The following is a 16,091-nucleotide window of genomic DNA, read 5'->3' as shown; positions in this document are numbered from 1 at the left end:
CTCCCCCCCCCCCCCCCGTCTATCTCCACCCCTCTCTCTCTCTCTGTATCACTCTCCCTATCGCAATTATCCTTCTGTACAGTGGTGCTTTATTGAATTGACGATGGATGAGCGAGGCCACACAATATATTGTATATATACAATATGTTGTATATAACTCAACATTTGAGAGTTTTTCCACTTACAGGAAGTGGACAAGATTTCAAATTTAGCAAGATTAAATACCTAACAAGTCAATTTCCGTTTAAAATTTCCAGAATGGGAATTTCGTATCTTAATCTCTACAGACCCTCCCATACACACGAGTGCCCCTCAATTTAGTGATAAAGGTACGCACTAAAGGATCATAAATTTATACTCTATCCATGTCATGGAATCGTAAATAACGTTTACAAAGAGTGACTGCCACGAAGTTAGAAGAAAGAATTACCGTATATGCCGCTGATATTGACGTCATCGAAATTGGGGGCGCCATCAATCAATCAATGGTAAATTGAAGAGCCTTTGCTTGTTTGACAAGAGGCTACCATGTTTTTAATAAATCCCTCAAAGTATAGTTCATCTCCGATAAAAAATTTAACTAAAAATCTCGTTTGATGTATTTCGCCTCTGCGATCTTTTTCTCCCCTCGCCCCATCCTTTTCCTTAGATTTGCCAACATCTCATGATGTTTTGTTCAGTGAAATAAAACCAAATCTATCTTTAATGAAGCATATATTAATATATATATATATATATATATATATATATATATATATATATATATATATATAAATATCTATGTAATCGTACGCTAATCATGCAATCCAGAGATTAGAAACACATAAACCCTTTTCATACTGTAAACAACAGAATATTTGAGAATGAGTTTAGTGAAATAAACTTTGAACAAAATAAAAATAAAAATGGATTACCTGCAAAGGAGACCTCCCTGGATCTTTCCAAATCAGTTTTGTTACCGACCAGAATGATGGGTACAGTTTCGCTCTCTTTGGATCTTTGTAACTTGAATCTAAGTTCATTCGCTTTCTTAAAACTTCTTCGATTTGTTACCGAATAAACCAACAGGAAAGCATCTCCATTACCAAGGTAGTCTTCTTCTCTTTCTTCGAAGTCCTCCTGCAAAAGAAATAAAACAAGATAATAAAAACACGAAATTATGAAATAAACTGTCACATTGTAAAGAGAGCTGGAGGCAAAAGTAAATTGTTGACATATGACAGACCAGGTAAACGACTAGTTTAATCATATCATGCTGCAATGCAAATACTAATGGTATTTCTCGAGAAATTACCATATAAAGTCAGAGTTGGTATAGGTAAAGGTTAGACACACTTGGCAGCCACAGAAATGAACTATAATGCAAAAACAAAACGAAGGGTATAGCGGAACGCAGCGAACCCAAACAAACGAAACGATATGAGACAGGACCGGACAGGATAGGATAGGATACTGTAGGATAGGACAGGATAAGATAGGACAGGATAGGATAGGATAGGATACGATAGAATAGGATAGCATAGCATAGGATATGATATGATAGGATAGGATAGGATAGCATAGGATAGCATAGCATAGGATAGGATAGGATAGGACACGATAGGATAGGATAGGATACGATAGGATAGGACAGGATAGGACAAACAAAGCAAGGTAAAAAAATCGAAACAAACAAAAACGAAGAAGAAATGAAATTAAACAAACAGGTGATGAAAGAAGGATAACCTATTCAAACACTAATATTTGACTTGTTTTTGGTAAATTATAATACCTTTCAATACTATAATATCCCATAACAGTGCAGTTTATTATAGCGTGAATGCTTATGTTTAATGTCAAAGTAAGAGAGAGGCAGAAAGTAAATCGAGTTTGAGATTTTTTTAATTGGTCTTCAAATTTAATCAATAATAAAGTTCCACGACATATAGGCCTACTCGCTGATTAACTGTTAATTTTGGTTACCAAATCTGGGAGGAATTTGTTCAATGATTTACAACCTTGTATTTGGGGTAATGGTTGTTAGGTTTGGTTAACGTTTTTGGATACACAGTGACCAAAGAAAAGTAAGAAACGTCTCTCAAGTGAGCTTTGCAGAACTTTCACTGATACAAGCTAATGACCTGCGTGGTCGTGTATATGGTTTGTTTAGATTGCAAAGTAATTTGTCGACTTCGGTTGTGCTTTGGCATTGTGTTGTGTTGTGTGTTGGTTTGTTTGCGATTAATTTTACAATTAAAACTTAAATGCATAACACTTAGAATCATTGTTTATTTGTTAAAGTATAACAGACGTCATCAAAGCCATAAAAAAAAAAATCCTTAGACTGTGGAAATGACGATGGCTACCATACAAAAGAAAAAAAATCGCTATTAATTTTCTATGATGATATCACTTTTTACTCTGATGTTGCAAAAAAATATTCATAAAAGTTTCCTTATTGTCGAGACGAACTCTTCTATCAAGATAGGATTGTTTAACTATTATTGAAGACAATAATTTACACAGCCCTAAATAAAGTTTTGTCCCTGGAATGTCGCTTTTAATATACTTTGCATTACATCATTCGTTCCAAACTCGTTTTGCATGATGTCAGAATGTATTGTAATCAAACCTACATCTTAAGCTTATTTCTCTACTTGTTTTCTTCATCTCTTCCTGTATTCTCGGTAACTTTGAGGCACATAACTATCTTCGTTTCGTCTTGTCTTGAAACCAAGATGGTGTAGGCGTATTATATCAGGCTCCGAAAGCTAGCTTAACATAATAAGCAAACAAAAAACATATAGAAAAAAAACCCATGATTGAATAAGCCTACAGGGATGTGTGTTGACTTCAACATTCGACGGAGTTAGCTATAGACGGAGAGATTTATTGCTTTCTCGAGAGGTTCATAACGTGTTAAATTAAAGGGCTGAAAGGGAGAAATCGTGTTTTAAATGGTTCAATTGGTTGTTAAAATGCAACGCACCACCTGTGTGAGAGACGTTCATTTAAAAGTAGGCCTAAATTATATGCAAGCTATATACTCGCTAGCTCTATATCCATGGGGTATCAAGACGGACATGCGTTGTGGACTTAAAGACAACGGGATGTGTCGATACTGGGAATTATTGAAAACTATAGAGCAAATGGAATAATATAGACTGGGAATTGTCTCAATGGTTGGAAGCAAACATGTAGCAACGAGAGATTGAATGGAAGGGTGGCGGGGTGAGGTGGGAGGGGGAGGGGCAAGAAAATGCATGGTTGCTCTTTGCAGAAAGACTGTAGAGTTTGTATAAGTCAAGATATCACTATTCAGCGAATGAAGAAAAAAGAACAGAACAGAAATCAACTCGATGGTTGGAAGATATGTAGCAGTAAGAGTTGGAATGAAAAGAGGAGGGGTGAAAGTGGGGAGGGGGATGGGGGTTGGGGGTGAAGGTGCAAGAAAAAACATGGTTGCACTTTCCAGAAAGACCGTAGATTTTGTATTAGTCAAGTTATCACTATTCAGCGAAGAAAAATGAATTAACATAAAACAGTATTTTAGAAATGAACAAAGTATACATGCTGTGATATTTCCCCTAAACATCTGCACAATAACCCCGCCAGACCACAGACATGCTGGAGTACTTAAGCTCCCTAGCAATAAGGTTCAGTGTAAGTGTGTTACATTATACAGTTAACAGAAGTGTTTGCCTCCCTCAATTTTTAACTATCCCCACCCCCTCCATTTCATCCGGCCAAGAGGAAGATGTGTCAATATTTTGTTAAAACAGCTATCTGTGAGGACAGATTTTCGTCAAGTTTCTACAGGATTTCATACTCAAATCCTAAATAAAAAAAAGGCGGTGATTCACTATCGTGATGGGTCAAATTCTATATCAAATATGGAGGAGAAACGATCCACAATTTTGAAATTCCGCATGTGAATTAGATTTTAGCCTCTAGAAAGGTGTCTCGACAATCAAGTTTTCTATTAATCAACAGTATTCATTAAGTACTCGCTAATTTACGTAATTTCATGACTCCAAATCTGTCTTATTTCTAGAATACCAATCTTTTCTTAACAATTGGCATTACTTGTGGAAAAACATTACATTTGCTAATTTGTTATTGTAAAGATAACTAATACAGTAGGTTATAACGTAGACATAACGTCTGTAATGTTTAATTTTAGAACTGACGAGTCGTCTGCTACGCATTCCTCACAGGTCATTGGTAAATGAAGTGTGACGTCACTTACAGCATGCACATGCCTACTTTTCGTCAGTGTTAATTATCATGTTGGATACGAGACGTTCCACCATGCAAAGAGAAATACACCATACATTAATGTCCTACATTTTAAAACACGGTACAGAGTTGTGACGTCAGCGATGAAAACTGTTCACTGTTTTATTTGGTTGTCAACTGTTTAGTGATAGAAAATATCCCTTAAAGTATAAGTGAGTCAGCTCTAAGAATATTGTTTAGTTTTTATAGTTAGGACCTAGCGTAAATGAAAGCTGTATGGTTGAATGTGGTTTGAATAGTTAAGTAGGCCTAACCACTGTTCCTTTCGATTGACTTTTTATAGATTTATTACACTAAGTTTATATGAAAGGAAAAAATTGAGAAAGAAGATAGTAAGGTAAGTATGACATACATGGTGTAGGAAGGGATTGTGGGTTAAAATATGTAAACAACAACAAAAAGAGGAAGACGAAAAGTAAGCAATAAAAATGAAAACAACAAAAGTCAAATTAACGAATAGGGAGCTATAGCTATCTAATGGGAAAGTGATAACAGAAATCTTTACAATATCCATCAATTTCGTATCAGGTTTACCTATCTCTGATACCCCATCTAACTACAATTCAATCCACATCACCCCGCAACCCACAATATACCTACATCATATCGCCTATCATCGAACATTAAGTTTGTGTATTATGGATAGGGATTTGCGTAAAATAAAACTAGGACTTGGTTGTGAATTTGGGAGGGGTGCTGATCACTATGAGGGTGAAGAAGCAGAAATGAAATCCAAACTGTGCAGTCATTTATTGCGCAACATGTCTGAGTGTATATAGCATGGTGGATGGGTATGTATAGGCCTAGGCTGGATGAATCATTTGTACAGTGTATCTATATATAAAACTCACCGAACTGTAAGCTGGAGTGTCAACGATTTCTAGATTGACATGGTCATCATCAACAAGCACCGACTTGCAGTAAGTTTGTTCTGTCCCTTCTGTAGGATAAAATTTGAAAAAGAGAGAAAAAAATGTCATCAAATTAAGGTGGAATTTTATCTTTAAGAAGAATAACAGAAAGCGGGCAATTCGTGCTCATTGAACCCCGCAAAAATGTCTAGAACTTCCATGTTAGATCTTTCAGCCCCCAACACACACACGTGGGCGAAACTATGACCTGGGAGGAAAGAGGCGACGAGAGGCGTGGGGTGGGGTTGTAGTTCTCAATCTTTTGGAGGGAAACAGTGTTAGTTCATTTCCTTCTGTCTCTGAGTTCCTTTTTTCTTTTTGGATTACAAGCAACGTATATCTTATACGATTTGATATAGGTATAAAAAGGCAAGATACAGTGTTTACATTCCCATTTCACAAAACGCATAATAAACATTGGAATTGCACAATAGGAAAGAAAGGTATGATTATATCATCCCATTTCCCCCATTTCATGCATTACCCACATAGAAGAAGATGTTTTGTTATGTCCTAATAGTAAAACCTTCATCTTTGAGTCTCTCCGTTAGAGCTGTCTAAACAATGCAGAGAAGTAAGTACTGAAAACTGTCAAACTATGTTTTTTGTAAATACATGTATGAGACCTAGTTCAGTCTGTCAGGCGTTCTACTTGCGTGACTCTGGTATACGCGTAACGCCGGTGGTGGCAGGCATTTCACGACATTAAGCAAAAATCTATCTTTCGTGAACTTTTCGAACCGGTAGTAGATCCTCTTGTGTATATCATGTTACAGTTGGTTAGTTTTTTTTTCTCTTTTTCTTTTTTAGAACAACTATGGTTTGATTGAACACTTGTGTTGTTTCTTTTCATCAGCTAAAAGCGTTTTCCACGTTCAGAGGATAGTTGAATACGTATTAAGTTAACGATGACTTCTTCGACGAAAAACGCATCAATTATCTACTTTCGATTTTCATGTCTTTCAGGGTTTTTTTGTTTTTTATTTGTCATATTTTTTGTCATGTTTTGCTAAATGGAAACACCGCGATATCATGTCTCTATCTATGTTTGAATATTAAAAAAAAAATTAAAAAAAGTGACATTTTCTTTCATGCAAAGAGTAATGTAAACAAACAGTAGTGATACGGTATAGGCGAAAGATTGATCACCACGGGTAAAATAAGGACAATATCATATCTCGCAAGCACCATTCTCTTTGGCTGCATAAAGATTTAAGGCTTTGATTAAATGTTGCAGATTTCACCTCAACGATGGGATAGAAGTGTTTTTTTTTTGTGATTGTAAATTAGTTCAGTGTTTGTGCAGTCTATAGGTTATTACCAACGATACAAAAAAAAAAAAAACAGAAGTTGAATGATAGATGCTGCTCTTTGCTTCAAAATCGTTAATTTATAGAGTCGTTAATGTCAAGTTTTAACTTTTCTTGTGATGAATATATAACACAAGGCTTTTCACTCCACTGAGAAAGAGATGTATTTATACTTGTTTAAAGTAGCAAAGTTTGAAGAGAAAATATAACTCACTAGCGTTAAACTCGTGTAGCATATGACTGCATGTGCTTACTGATATATCACAGACAACATTAGGATACGCAATTCATCATACACAATGGGCATAGGAGTGTAAGATCAGAATATATGCAATTACCTGGCGTCTCGAACTGCATTTCTTTATTGGGGGTTGCGGGTCGGGAGGGGTGAGGTGGAAGGAGGGGGTAGATAAAAGGCAATAAATACTATATAGGATATACACCGACACGTCTCGATGCTGAGCGCAGAGTGGTACACATAACTTGTTGAGGGCTATAGTCTTACCGTACGATTTGAAGGTGATAACCTCTCGCGTGTTTTCCATTATAAAAGTCAACCACCTCCACTTCTCTCCAATATAAGACAGAAGTCAATATATACAGTCCATTGGATGCAACAAGATTTAATAGAGTGCATGGCGTTAGGGAATGCGTTCATGGCTTGCCTATACTTTGCTTTCTGTTTTTGGTCGTCGAGGGAGGGGGAGGGGGAGGGAGAGGGGTGAGGTGATATTTGAATGGCTAATTTCAGACTTTCCTGTGACATTGGGGTTACCGGGACTGAGAGGGGTGTAAAACAGATACTGACAACCCCCCCCCCCCGGCTTAATGAGATTACATGAACCAGACTATTTTATACATGATAACGCAAGTTTTACTTCATTTATTATTATTATCATCATATTTTTTATAGTGATTTTTCTTTTCTCTTAACACAGGCGCTTTCTTCTACTAGTTGCAATCCCTTTCTTTTCGCCTTCTACTTTGTATGTTTCAATGGGTGTAATTCCTCCTTGCATCGTATGTCATGTTTTTAGTATTCTGACTAGTATACCTGAGTTCCTCATTCCCGGGGAAATGAATAAATTCCCGGGGAAATAAATACTTTTTTTTTTTTTAATAAAAATGGGTCTTTGAATCCAAGTTAGCTTTATCAGATCCTACATGCCTTGGTCCATAATTTATTTATCTTTTCAAAATGTGTTTATGATTCTCTTATAGCCTCCTTTGTTATTTTCCTTCATTTACTTGTATCTATATTCTCATGAAATGGCCGAATTTCAAACAAGGAATAATTACCGTATCGAGGTTTGAAATTTCAAAGTTTAAAAACATATAAGATAAAGAAAGATTTATTATAGATAAGCTAGTAAAAAAAACAGGGTAGAAAGCGAACCAGAAAAGGGAAAAACAAGATTTAATCTTCCAACTTTACATATTTATTCATATGTAATTACTAGGGACAACTGATACCTTTATACGATTAACTTGGTTTTAACGTTGAAATACATCTTAATGCGTATATCTTTATACAAAGGCGGATGATATTTTCTGCTTTAACGATATTCAAGAAATGGAGAAGAACGTGTTATATGACAAGGTCGTTCATATCACGCGAGATGAGCATAGCCGTATATTTAAATAAGAAGAAATGCATTTACTGTTAGTAATTTATATTTAAAACGCACAGAGGCAGGGTTGGCCCTTTAGACTTGAATGTGTACAGCTAACACTGATATAGAAATATAGAGCATTGTACTATAGAACACGTATTCATACCAGTACTGGATAGTAAATATTACTCGTACTCGCACTTATAGAACATTGTACTATGGAACACGTATTCATACCAGTACTGGATAGTAAATGTTACTCGTACTCGTACTTATAGAGCATTGTACTATGGAACACGTTTTCATACCAGTACTGGATAGTATAAATGTTACTCGTACTCGTGCTTATAGAGCATTGTACTATGGAACACGTATTCATACCAAGGAGGATTTCCACTTGTACTCCTACTGATACCTTTGTACTCGTATATAGTACAAATCCAGGACTCACCACAGGTCACTCAAGACGTGATCTAGCGAAACGTGTTGTTGAAGAAAAGGCCCGGTTAGAACTCATCTACACTGTTACAGGTTAAGATTAATAAGATCTGCAATATGGACTCACTTATATTGCGGAGCACTGAATATAAGTATTTGAAAGATTGTCATATTGAAACACAATTATAAGCCAGCCACCTCTTTAAGTTAAAAAACAATCATGAATAATTTCGATCGAATAGAAACAATATTTACTTTAAAAGGTTAAAAGGTCCAAAAAGAAAGTAATTAATAAAAATCTATAAACTAATTTTAATAATCTCCCGTGGTTTTATTATTTGATACAAAGCTGGTCAGTTTGTTTATTCACCCACTCGATTCGGGATTGGAAATGTCCAGGATACCCTTATAGAAGGGTAGAATGCGTATAAAGCAAAAATTGTTTCAAAGACTCGGTCCTGTCTCTCTAGTAATTAAATAAAAACGTCCTAATTATGAGGCAGAAGCTTTGCGTGGGAGCATGGATCAATAAAACAGGGGAAAGCTTTTGTCCAGCGTTAAATAATCCATGCCGTAGGTATGAAGCTAAGAACAATATCCATATGTGACAAGATAAATTGATCGATGGCCTAGTGTTGGAAGAGGAAGCAAGAGAGACAGAGAGAGAGAGCTAGAGAGGAAAGACCCTGGGAGTAAAAGGATGCAGGAAATGAAGAGATTCCCTTTGCCTCTATAAATGAAGCCAGATTCTATTTGGTCATTTTAACTTGTATCTGTTAGCAGTACATCGTGGGTGGATTAATTTTGAATGAACTATGTTTCGTGAGAGTAAAATAAAAGGTAAAAGGTTGTTGGTTGAGGGTAACCTTAAAGGATGACATAGGATAATAAACGTGTATATATATATACCATATATATATCTGCATATATATATATATTACTAGATATGTATATAACTATATATAACTATATATATATATATATAACTATATATATATATTACTAATATAAATATATTACTATATAAATATATATATATAGATATATATATATATAAATATATATATATATATATATATATACATACATACATACATACATACATACATATATAAACATATATATATATATCAATGTAGTTATAATTCTATATTTATGTATTTATATATATATATATATATATATATATATATTTATATAGTTATATAGTTATATTAGTTATATATATAGTTATATATATATATATATATAGTTTTATACATTACGTCTTTTTATTATATACTGGAGAAACATTTATGTTGTTACGCTGTTTGTTATTGCAATATGAAAGAAATAAACCAAACCAAAACAAACTAACAACAACAAAAGATATAACACATCACATTAACGTTTAGTGACGTAATTCTATCATGCACTAGAGATCTTCACAAACATTCAATAAAAAGAAAGATAACACCCCAGTTAATTATTAGTCACTACAGCTGTCTAAAAAGTCTTAAATAATTAAATTGGGCCCCTAATAAAAATTTACTAGAGAGATTCTATTAGCTATTTTCATTCGCAATGCGAATTTTATTCAATGGGGCTTATGTTAGGTTTAATGAAAATCACATATCCATGAGCGTATGGGCACAAACCCAATTAATTTTCCTGCAGCTTGTCATCAATAACGCTCTTTTTTATTGGACTTTGGAGCCCAAAATATCTCTCTTTTATAAAGACCAAAAGGAAAAGGGAATGAAAACAAAATTGAGGAAAATACGACCAAAAAAAAAAAATTTGTATTTAAGTCTCAGGTTTTCATAATAGGCCATTGACTCCCACTCATGCTATGAAATGTTTTCTGCTGTGAAATATTTCACCTGGAGCTGTGAAATCGTGTAACTGTATAGTTAACCTGCCATTGTAGTTTCCCGGTTGCTCTTAGGTGACCGGACCAATGTCGTCAGGAATTAGTGTTTGGAAATATAACGTGATAAGCATAAAATATACGGAGGTCACATTGTAACGCGATTAATTCTGAGAAACCTACCTAAATAAGATTACAGACGTACTTCGCCTAAGATTCAACCATTCGAAGTAAACACATTTCCAAGGGAACTCAGAATATATATTTTCTTTAAATCTATTAAAGAAATGAATGTTTATTTATGCTATATGGACGTGTATAGCAAGATGAAACTTGAATTTTCCAAGTATCAAGAGAGGAATCTCAGAATATAAACTAAACCTCTTCAGGGGGGAAAACTTCTTTATGCAAACCATGTAAATTTCCAATTTTCCAAAAAGAAATGTGACCTATAGGTTTTTTTTTTCAAGCTACCAATTTCGATTTTTATAGCTATAATAACGCCTTTATTTAAGTAACAAAAATGGAACTTTTGTTTCTTACATGTGCCCCATTGTTGAAAATTTGCAAATAATGTAAGTACAGGATATAGCACGGAAGCACACAGCACTCCCTGTGGTGGTGGGGGGGGGGGAGGTGGGACAAATGTTGTAAGAGTTGAAAGATGGGAGGCGGAAGCTTCTGGTACATGACGAAACATGCTTGCTGCCCTCTGTTAACATCGTGTTGTACCGAAACTATCGAACCTCCTGCGTGGATTTTATCGTAATTTTTTATTTCCAATAAGAATCTTGAGTCTATTCTTCATGAAGAAACTAAAATAAAAGACTTCAGATTGGCATTATTTGTCTGTAATAATTCATTCTATTCAGCGCTTTACAGTGAGCGTTCTGTTTGTCTCTCGGTAGGTTATATAGGTACATTGCTGATAGAGTATAGCCTACTCATTAAAACTCTTCATTTTGACCTCTTCGAAGAGATAGACCAACCTGAATCAGTCAATTTTCAGTTTGACCCCACGGGAATCAATTGACCTACTTTCAAAATCGAAGAAAGTCATATAAAGGAACTCTCGCAAGAAGAAAATCTGCCCAGACATGTTGATTGTAAAAAAAAACTATACTAACTTTGCTCAGTCATACGAAATACTATATAGAATGACACAGATCAAATGCGTTGAAGCCTTTTGATATATGCATCGCAGTATAAACGACCAGTGAATAGGCCCCTCAAAACTAAAGTAAATTTAACGACAAATTGCTTGAAACGACAACTTACTCTGCACAACATAAAATGGTATCGAGAGTATGCAATGGGGAATGAAATGGGTACCTGCAGACTTTATAAGACGAAGTAAAGTTAGAAGAAGACATAATGGATAGAAAAAGTTCTCAATAGACAAAGGATCACATCTTCGAACCTCTATTGGTCACGCGTGACACCAATTGATATATATATATATATATATATATATATATATATATATATATATATATATATATATATATATATATATATATATATATCTATCTATCTATCTATATATATATCCAGGTGCGTATCCAGGGGGGGCGTTGGGGGCGCGCGCCCCCCGGGTAAGGAAAAGAGGAGAGAAAAAAAAAGAGAAGAAAAAAGGGAAAAGGAGGGGAAAAAAGAAAAGGAGGAGAGGAAGGAAGGGAAAAGAAAAAGAAAAAAGAGAGAAAAAGGAGAAAAGGAGGGAGTAGAAGATAGCCAAGACCTCGGGAAGAGAAAGATCCCTTTTATATACACAGGGTAGCCAGTGACAGATCAAGGATTACGGAGGGGGTGTGCGCCTCACCCTACCCCTTACCCCGACAACTCCATTTTTGACGTTTCCGTTTTTCCTCTCTCACTAATGTACTTGAACTCGACCGAGTCGTCGGGGAACATAACGCATTTCGGGAAGGGGGCGACCGCCCCCCCCCCGAGCAAATTTTCTTTATGACATAAAGTAATAATCGCTAGTAATTTCAAAATAGACAATGCTTAGATGCAACTTACAAGTGTCATTGGGAAGTGTCATTTCCAGCGATCTGGGAGGCATTTTCGGCCAAAATTTTTCTTGTACGCTTCGCGCCAACTCATGGTGGCGCTTCGCTTAGATAGTTTGCCTACAGGCTTCGCCCTCCCTTGGCAATTACTCGCTACACGCCTGTTCGAATTTGTAAAGCAAAGAGCAGATATAACATCATATCAATGAGCATTGAAATGCATGTTCCACGATGAACAGCCTCAAAAACTGTCAATGTGTGTAGTCAAAGGCGTAGGAGCCAGATTGGATTTGGGGGCTGTAATGACTTGCCCGAAAAAAAAGCCAAAATTTCCATTCAACATGTCGATGCCAATATCATATAGGCAAGATCGGTCATTACATTGTATGGCATCGTGTACCGCACGGTCCGTGAAAGTTGCACAGTATACCGCCGGATGCTAATGTAAACAACCAAATGTCTTATGTAGATGGAGAAAAAGCATACAGATCCATTTATGTCAAAACTCTCTTTTACAGTAATAATGTCGGCCAAGCTTACAACTTTATTTAAATTACCAAGGAGATAATTTTAAGCTATTCATTGCTATTTATTTTTCTTTCAGTAGGTGCCCGAAAAAAATTGGGAAAACAATTGGGGGGGGGGGGGCTGCAGCCCCCGCCTCCTACGGGACCTACGCCTATGAGTGAAGTGTTCGGTTTCGATATACCTGATATCGGAAATATCTGCTATTTTTCTGTTCCTTCAACCAAGTTTTGTAAAAGCCATTATAAGAGGTTGCAATATTTCTACACCAATAAATTAACTGTGTCGGAATTTTCGAAAATTTCCTCACCAACATTCTTCATCATACTTTCCTCTACTCGTTCAATTTTGACCTGTCTGTTAGGGGTTCAAGGAGGTTTTTCTATATTGGTTGTCTATAGATTGAATTTTGTGCAACATTATGGGTATGTTTTGAAGTGATTTTATTCACGAGAAAAGTGAATTTTCAAATTCTCAACAAGTAATGGGCTTAAAACCTTGAAAAGTGGGGCTTTCGGATATTGTGGGCCGTGACGTAGAATAACCTACAAAAGCAATGATCCATAGGACATGCAATGAGGTCGAACATGATGTGTGACTGGTGACAATCTTGAAAAAGGTTATGGCTGGAAAAAACTTTTGGGAAATACTTGGTTCTCAGGCAAAAGTGTACATCTGGTTGCTCATTTTCAAGCCCGAGAAGTGCCATTTCCGGTGATCTGGGGGGTATCAAAACCAGAAATTTTCTTGTACGCTCCGCGCCAACCGATGGTGGCGCTCCGCTTAGATAGTAATTCGCGCCCCCCGGGTTAGAAAATCCTGGATACGCGCCTGATATCTATATATCTATATATATATATATATATATATATATATATATATATATATATATATATATATATATATATACATATATATACATATATATATATATATATATATATATATATATATATATATATATATATATATATATATATATATATATATATATATATATATTTATACCCATACAGATTATGTAATACCGTGCACTGGCAAAATATTTGAGTGGCTTACCCTCCGAATCTAGTTCGGGTAACTGCTATTATTATGCAAAGTTGTTCACCGTGCACGGGAAGGATTATGCCTCAACACTGTCTTGATTTGTAATTGCTGAAATCAGCGGCGGAGGGTAATACTTCCAAGCCGAATAATTACCGTAGCCAACTGTCAACAGAGTTACTCTAGATTTGCTTCTTTTTCATGCCGGAGGATATGTCAGAATAAAATTGTCGCCTTTTTTTTGTAGTTGGTACAACAATGTATCAAAGCCAGTGCTTATCTGTAAAATTGGTACCAAATTTGCATTCGATCAAATCCGGGAATTTTCTGAATTTAGGTACAGGAACTAAACCTCAAATTACTCGCACGATATGTAAGGCTGGTTAAACAACAGATTTCTGATTAAATGAGCCTATATATTCTAACGTGAAAATATGTTAACTAGAATGCTCTTTCTGTACATGATGATACTGTTTTGAATAAAACAATCGGTCTACAATTTCATACATATTTTGTTTATAAATATATTGCTCAGTGTTATAGTTATATATCCATCTAAACGGACGAATTGAAGAAATCTCTAGAGGAATTCATGCCATGACTTTGACGGCAACTTGAAAAATCGGAATTAAGTTAATAGACAGAGATATCGTATAAATAAATCTGCATATCCGTGCATCTCGAGTGCTATCGAAATACATTACATACTAAGATACATGTCAGAAGTTACCGTGACAGAAATGGCAAGGTTGCTCAGTAGACTGCTGATAACTTTAATATCCAAGTAGAAGCAAGGACTTAGTATTCAAGGAAGCAAGACGCACATGCAATGAGAGGGAGGAATATTTAGATTTTTTCAGGGTCTATCATGTCTGCTCACTATGATTCCCCCCAAAAATTGCCAATGCCAACGCCTTCAAATTGCCAATGCCAATCGCTTTGTTTATATATATATATATATATATATATATATATATATATATATATATATATATATATATATATATATATATATATTTATATATATATGTATATATATAAATATATAAATATATATATATACAAAGCGATAAGTGAGTCTACACTAAAAGTCTTAACACTACATCACGACTCCACTGTTTTTTTTATTCAAATGATACATTTTGAATCTACTGTGAAAGACGATGCTGAATATATCTTTACAGTGACATAGAGTGTCCTGCATTCATAATGACGTAACCGAAGTTATACGAGAGATGATTTCTATCTGCTTTCAATGGTAATTAAGATGTAGTATAGCCTCTATAAGGAAAACGAGACGTAATGAGCGTCTTACATAATACGTGCGACTGGAAACTCATTTGACGAGACTAAGAAAAAAAGAAAGAAAGCGGCTAATTAAACTTTGACAACGAGATCACGTTTCTGCATGGCACAACCGATATAGACGACACGCTTTAATGCTCATAATTTTTTTTTTTTAATTATTGACGGTGGAAAAGATCTCCCTTACTGTCTTATGCAATTATTTATATGTCACCGGAAGTATATGAAAACTATCGTTAATTTGATTCGTAATAATAGATGATTAATACCAAATATATACAATTACACAAAATCTCATCAACAAGAGAAGTTGATGAGTCATTGTCTATATAGTCGGTAACATTAAAGATTGCTTAATAAGCTATTTGGCTCCTTCTGAGAATTACTTCTTAAACTTAATGAAAGGGAACGACCCATGGAATGGAATGGAACAATATAATGGAAACAAAATGTCGTCCAAGAGACCTTCAATAGCGTAACTGGACATGTATTGTGCTTAATCTCTCATACGATCTTCCTACGCAGAGAAGTCTCCGCTTCTCTTTTGAGTATTCTCACTCCCTCTGTAAAAAAAAAGCCCAACCATGCATATACACATTAACTGTAATTTCCTTCTCCCTTTTGAAGGGGGGGGGGCGGGTGGTTAGGGTGGGCGAATTGCATAAAAGTGCGTAATAGTGTGGCTTTGACGAAGGTTTGCATAGGTATAAGGCGTATATTCATCGTGGTTGTATCACGTGACCTCTAATGTTATATTCCTTCTTACCTGTGTTATACATTACTTCTGTATACTGTACAACCTTGAG

At 35.4% G+C, this 16,091-nt stretch overlaps 1 protein-coding gene across 1 annotated transcript in view; it reads right to left on the bottom strand.

Annotated features, from left to right (window-relative positions):
• Positions 1-16,091, bottom strand: part of LOC139965343 (GTP-binding protein GEM-like) — a 36,218-nt gene that overhangs the window by 2,853 nt on the left and 17,274 nt on the right. The window contains exons 2-3 of the mRNA XM_071967592.1: positions 5,130-5,218; positions 915-1,119 (exon numbers count right to left, since the gene is read on the bottom strand). Of these exons, the coding sequence (XP_071823693.1) occupies positions 915-1,119; positions 5,130-5,218 (294 nt within the window). The remainder of the gene's footprint in view (positions 1-914; positions 1,120-5,129; positions 5,219-16,091) is intronic.

This window comes from Apostichopus japonicus, chromosome 3 (assembly GCF_037975245.1).
Source record: "Apostichopus japonicus isolate 1M-3 chromosome 3, ASM3797524v1, whole genome shotgun sequence".
Taxonomy (NCBI): domain Eukaryota; kingdom Metazoa; phylum Echinodermata; class Holothuroidea; order Aspidochirotida; family Stichopodidae; genus Apostichopus; species Apostichopus japonicus.
The sequence above is the reverse complement of the archived record's forward strand: the minus strand, read 5'-3'. Positions and strand labels throughout refer to the sequence as shown.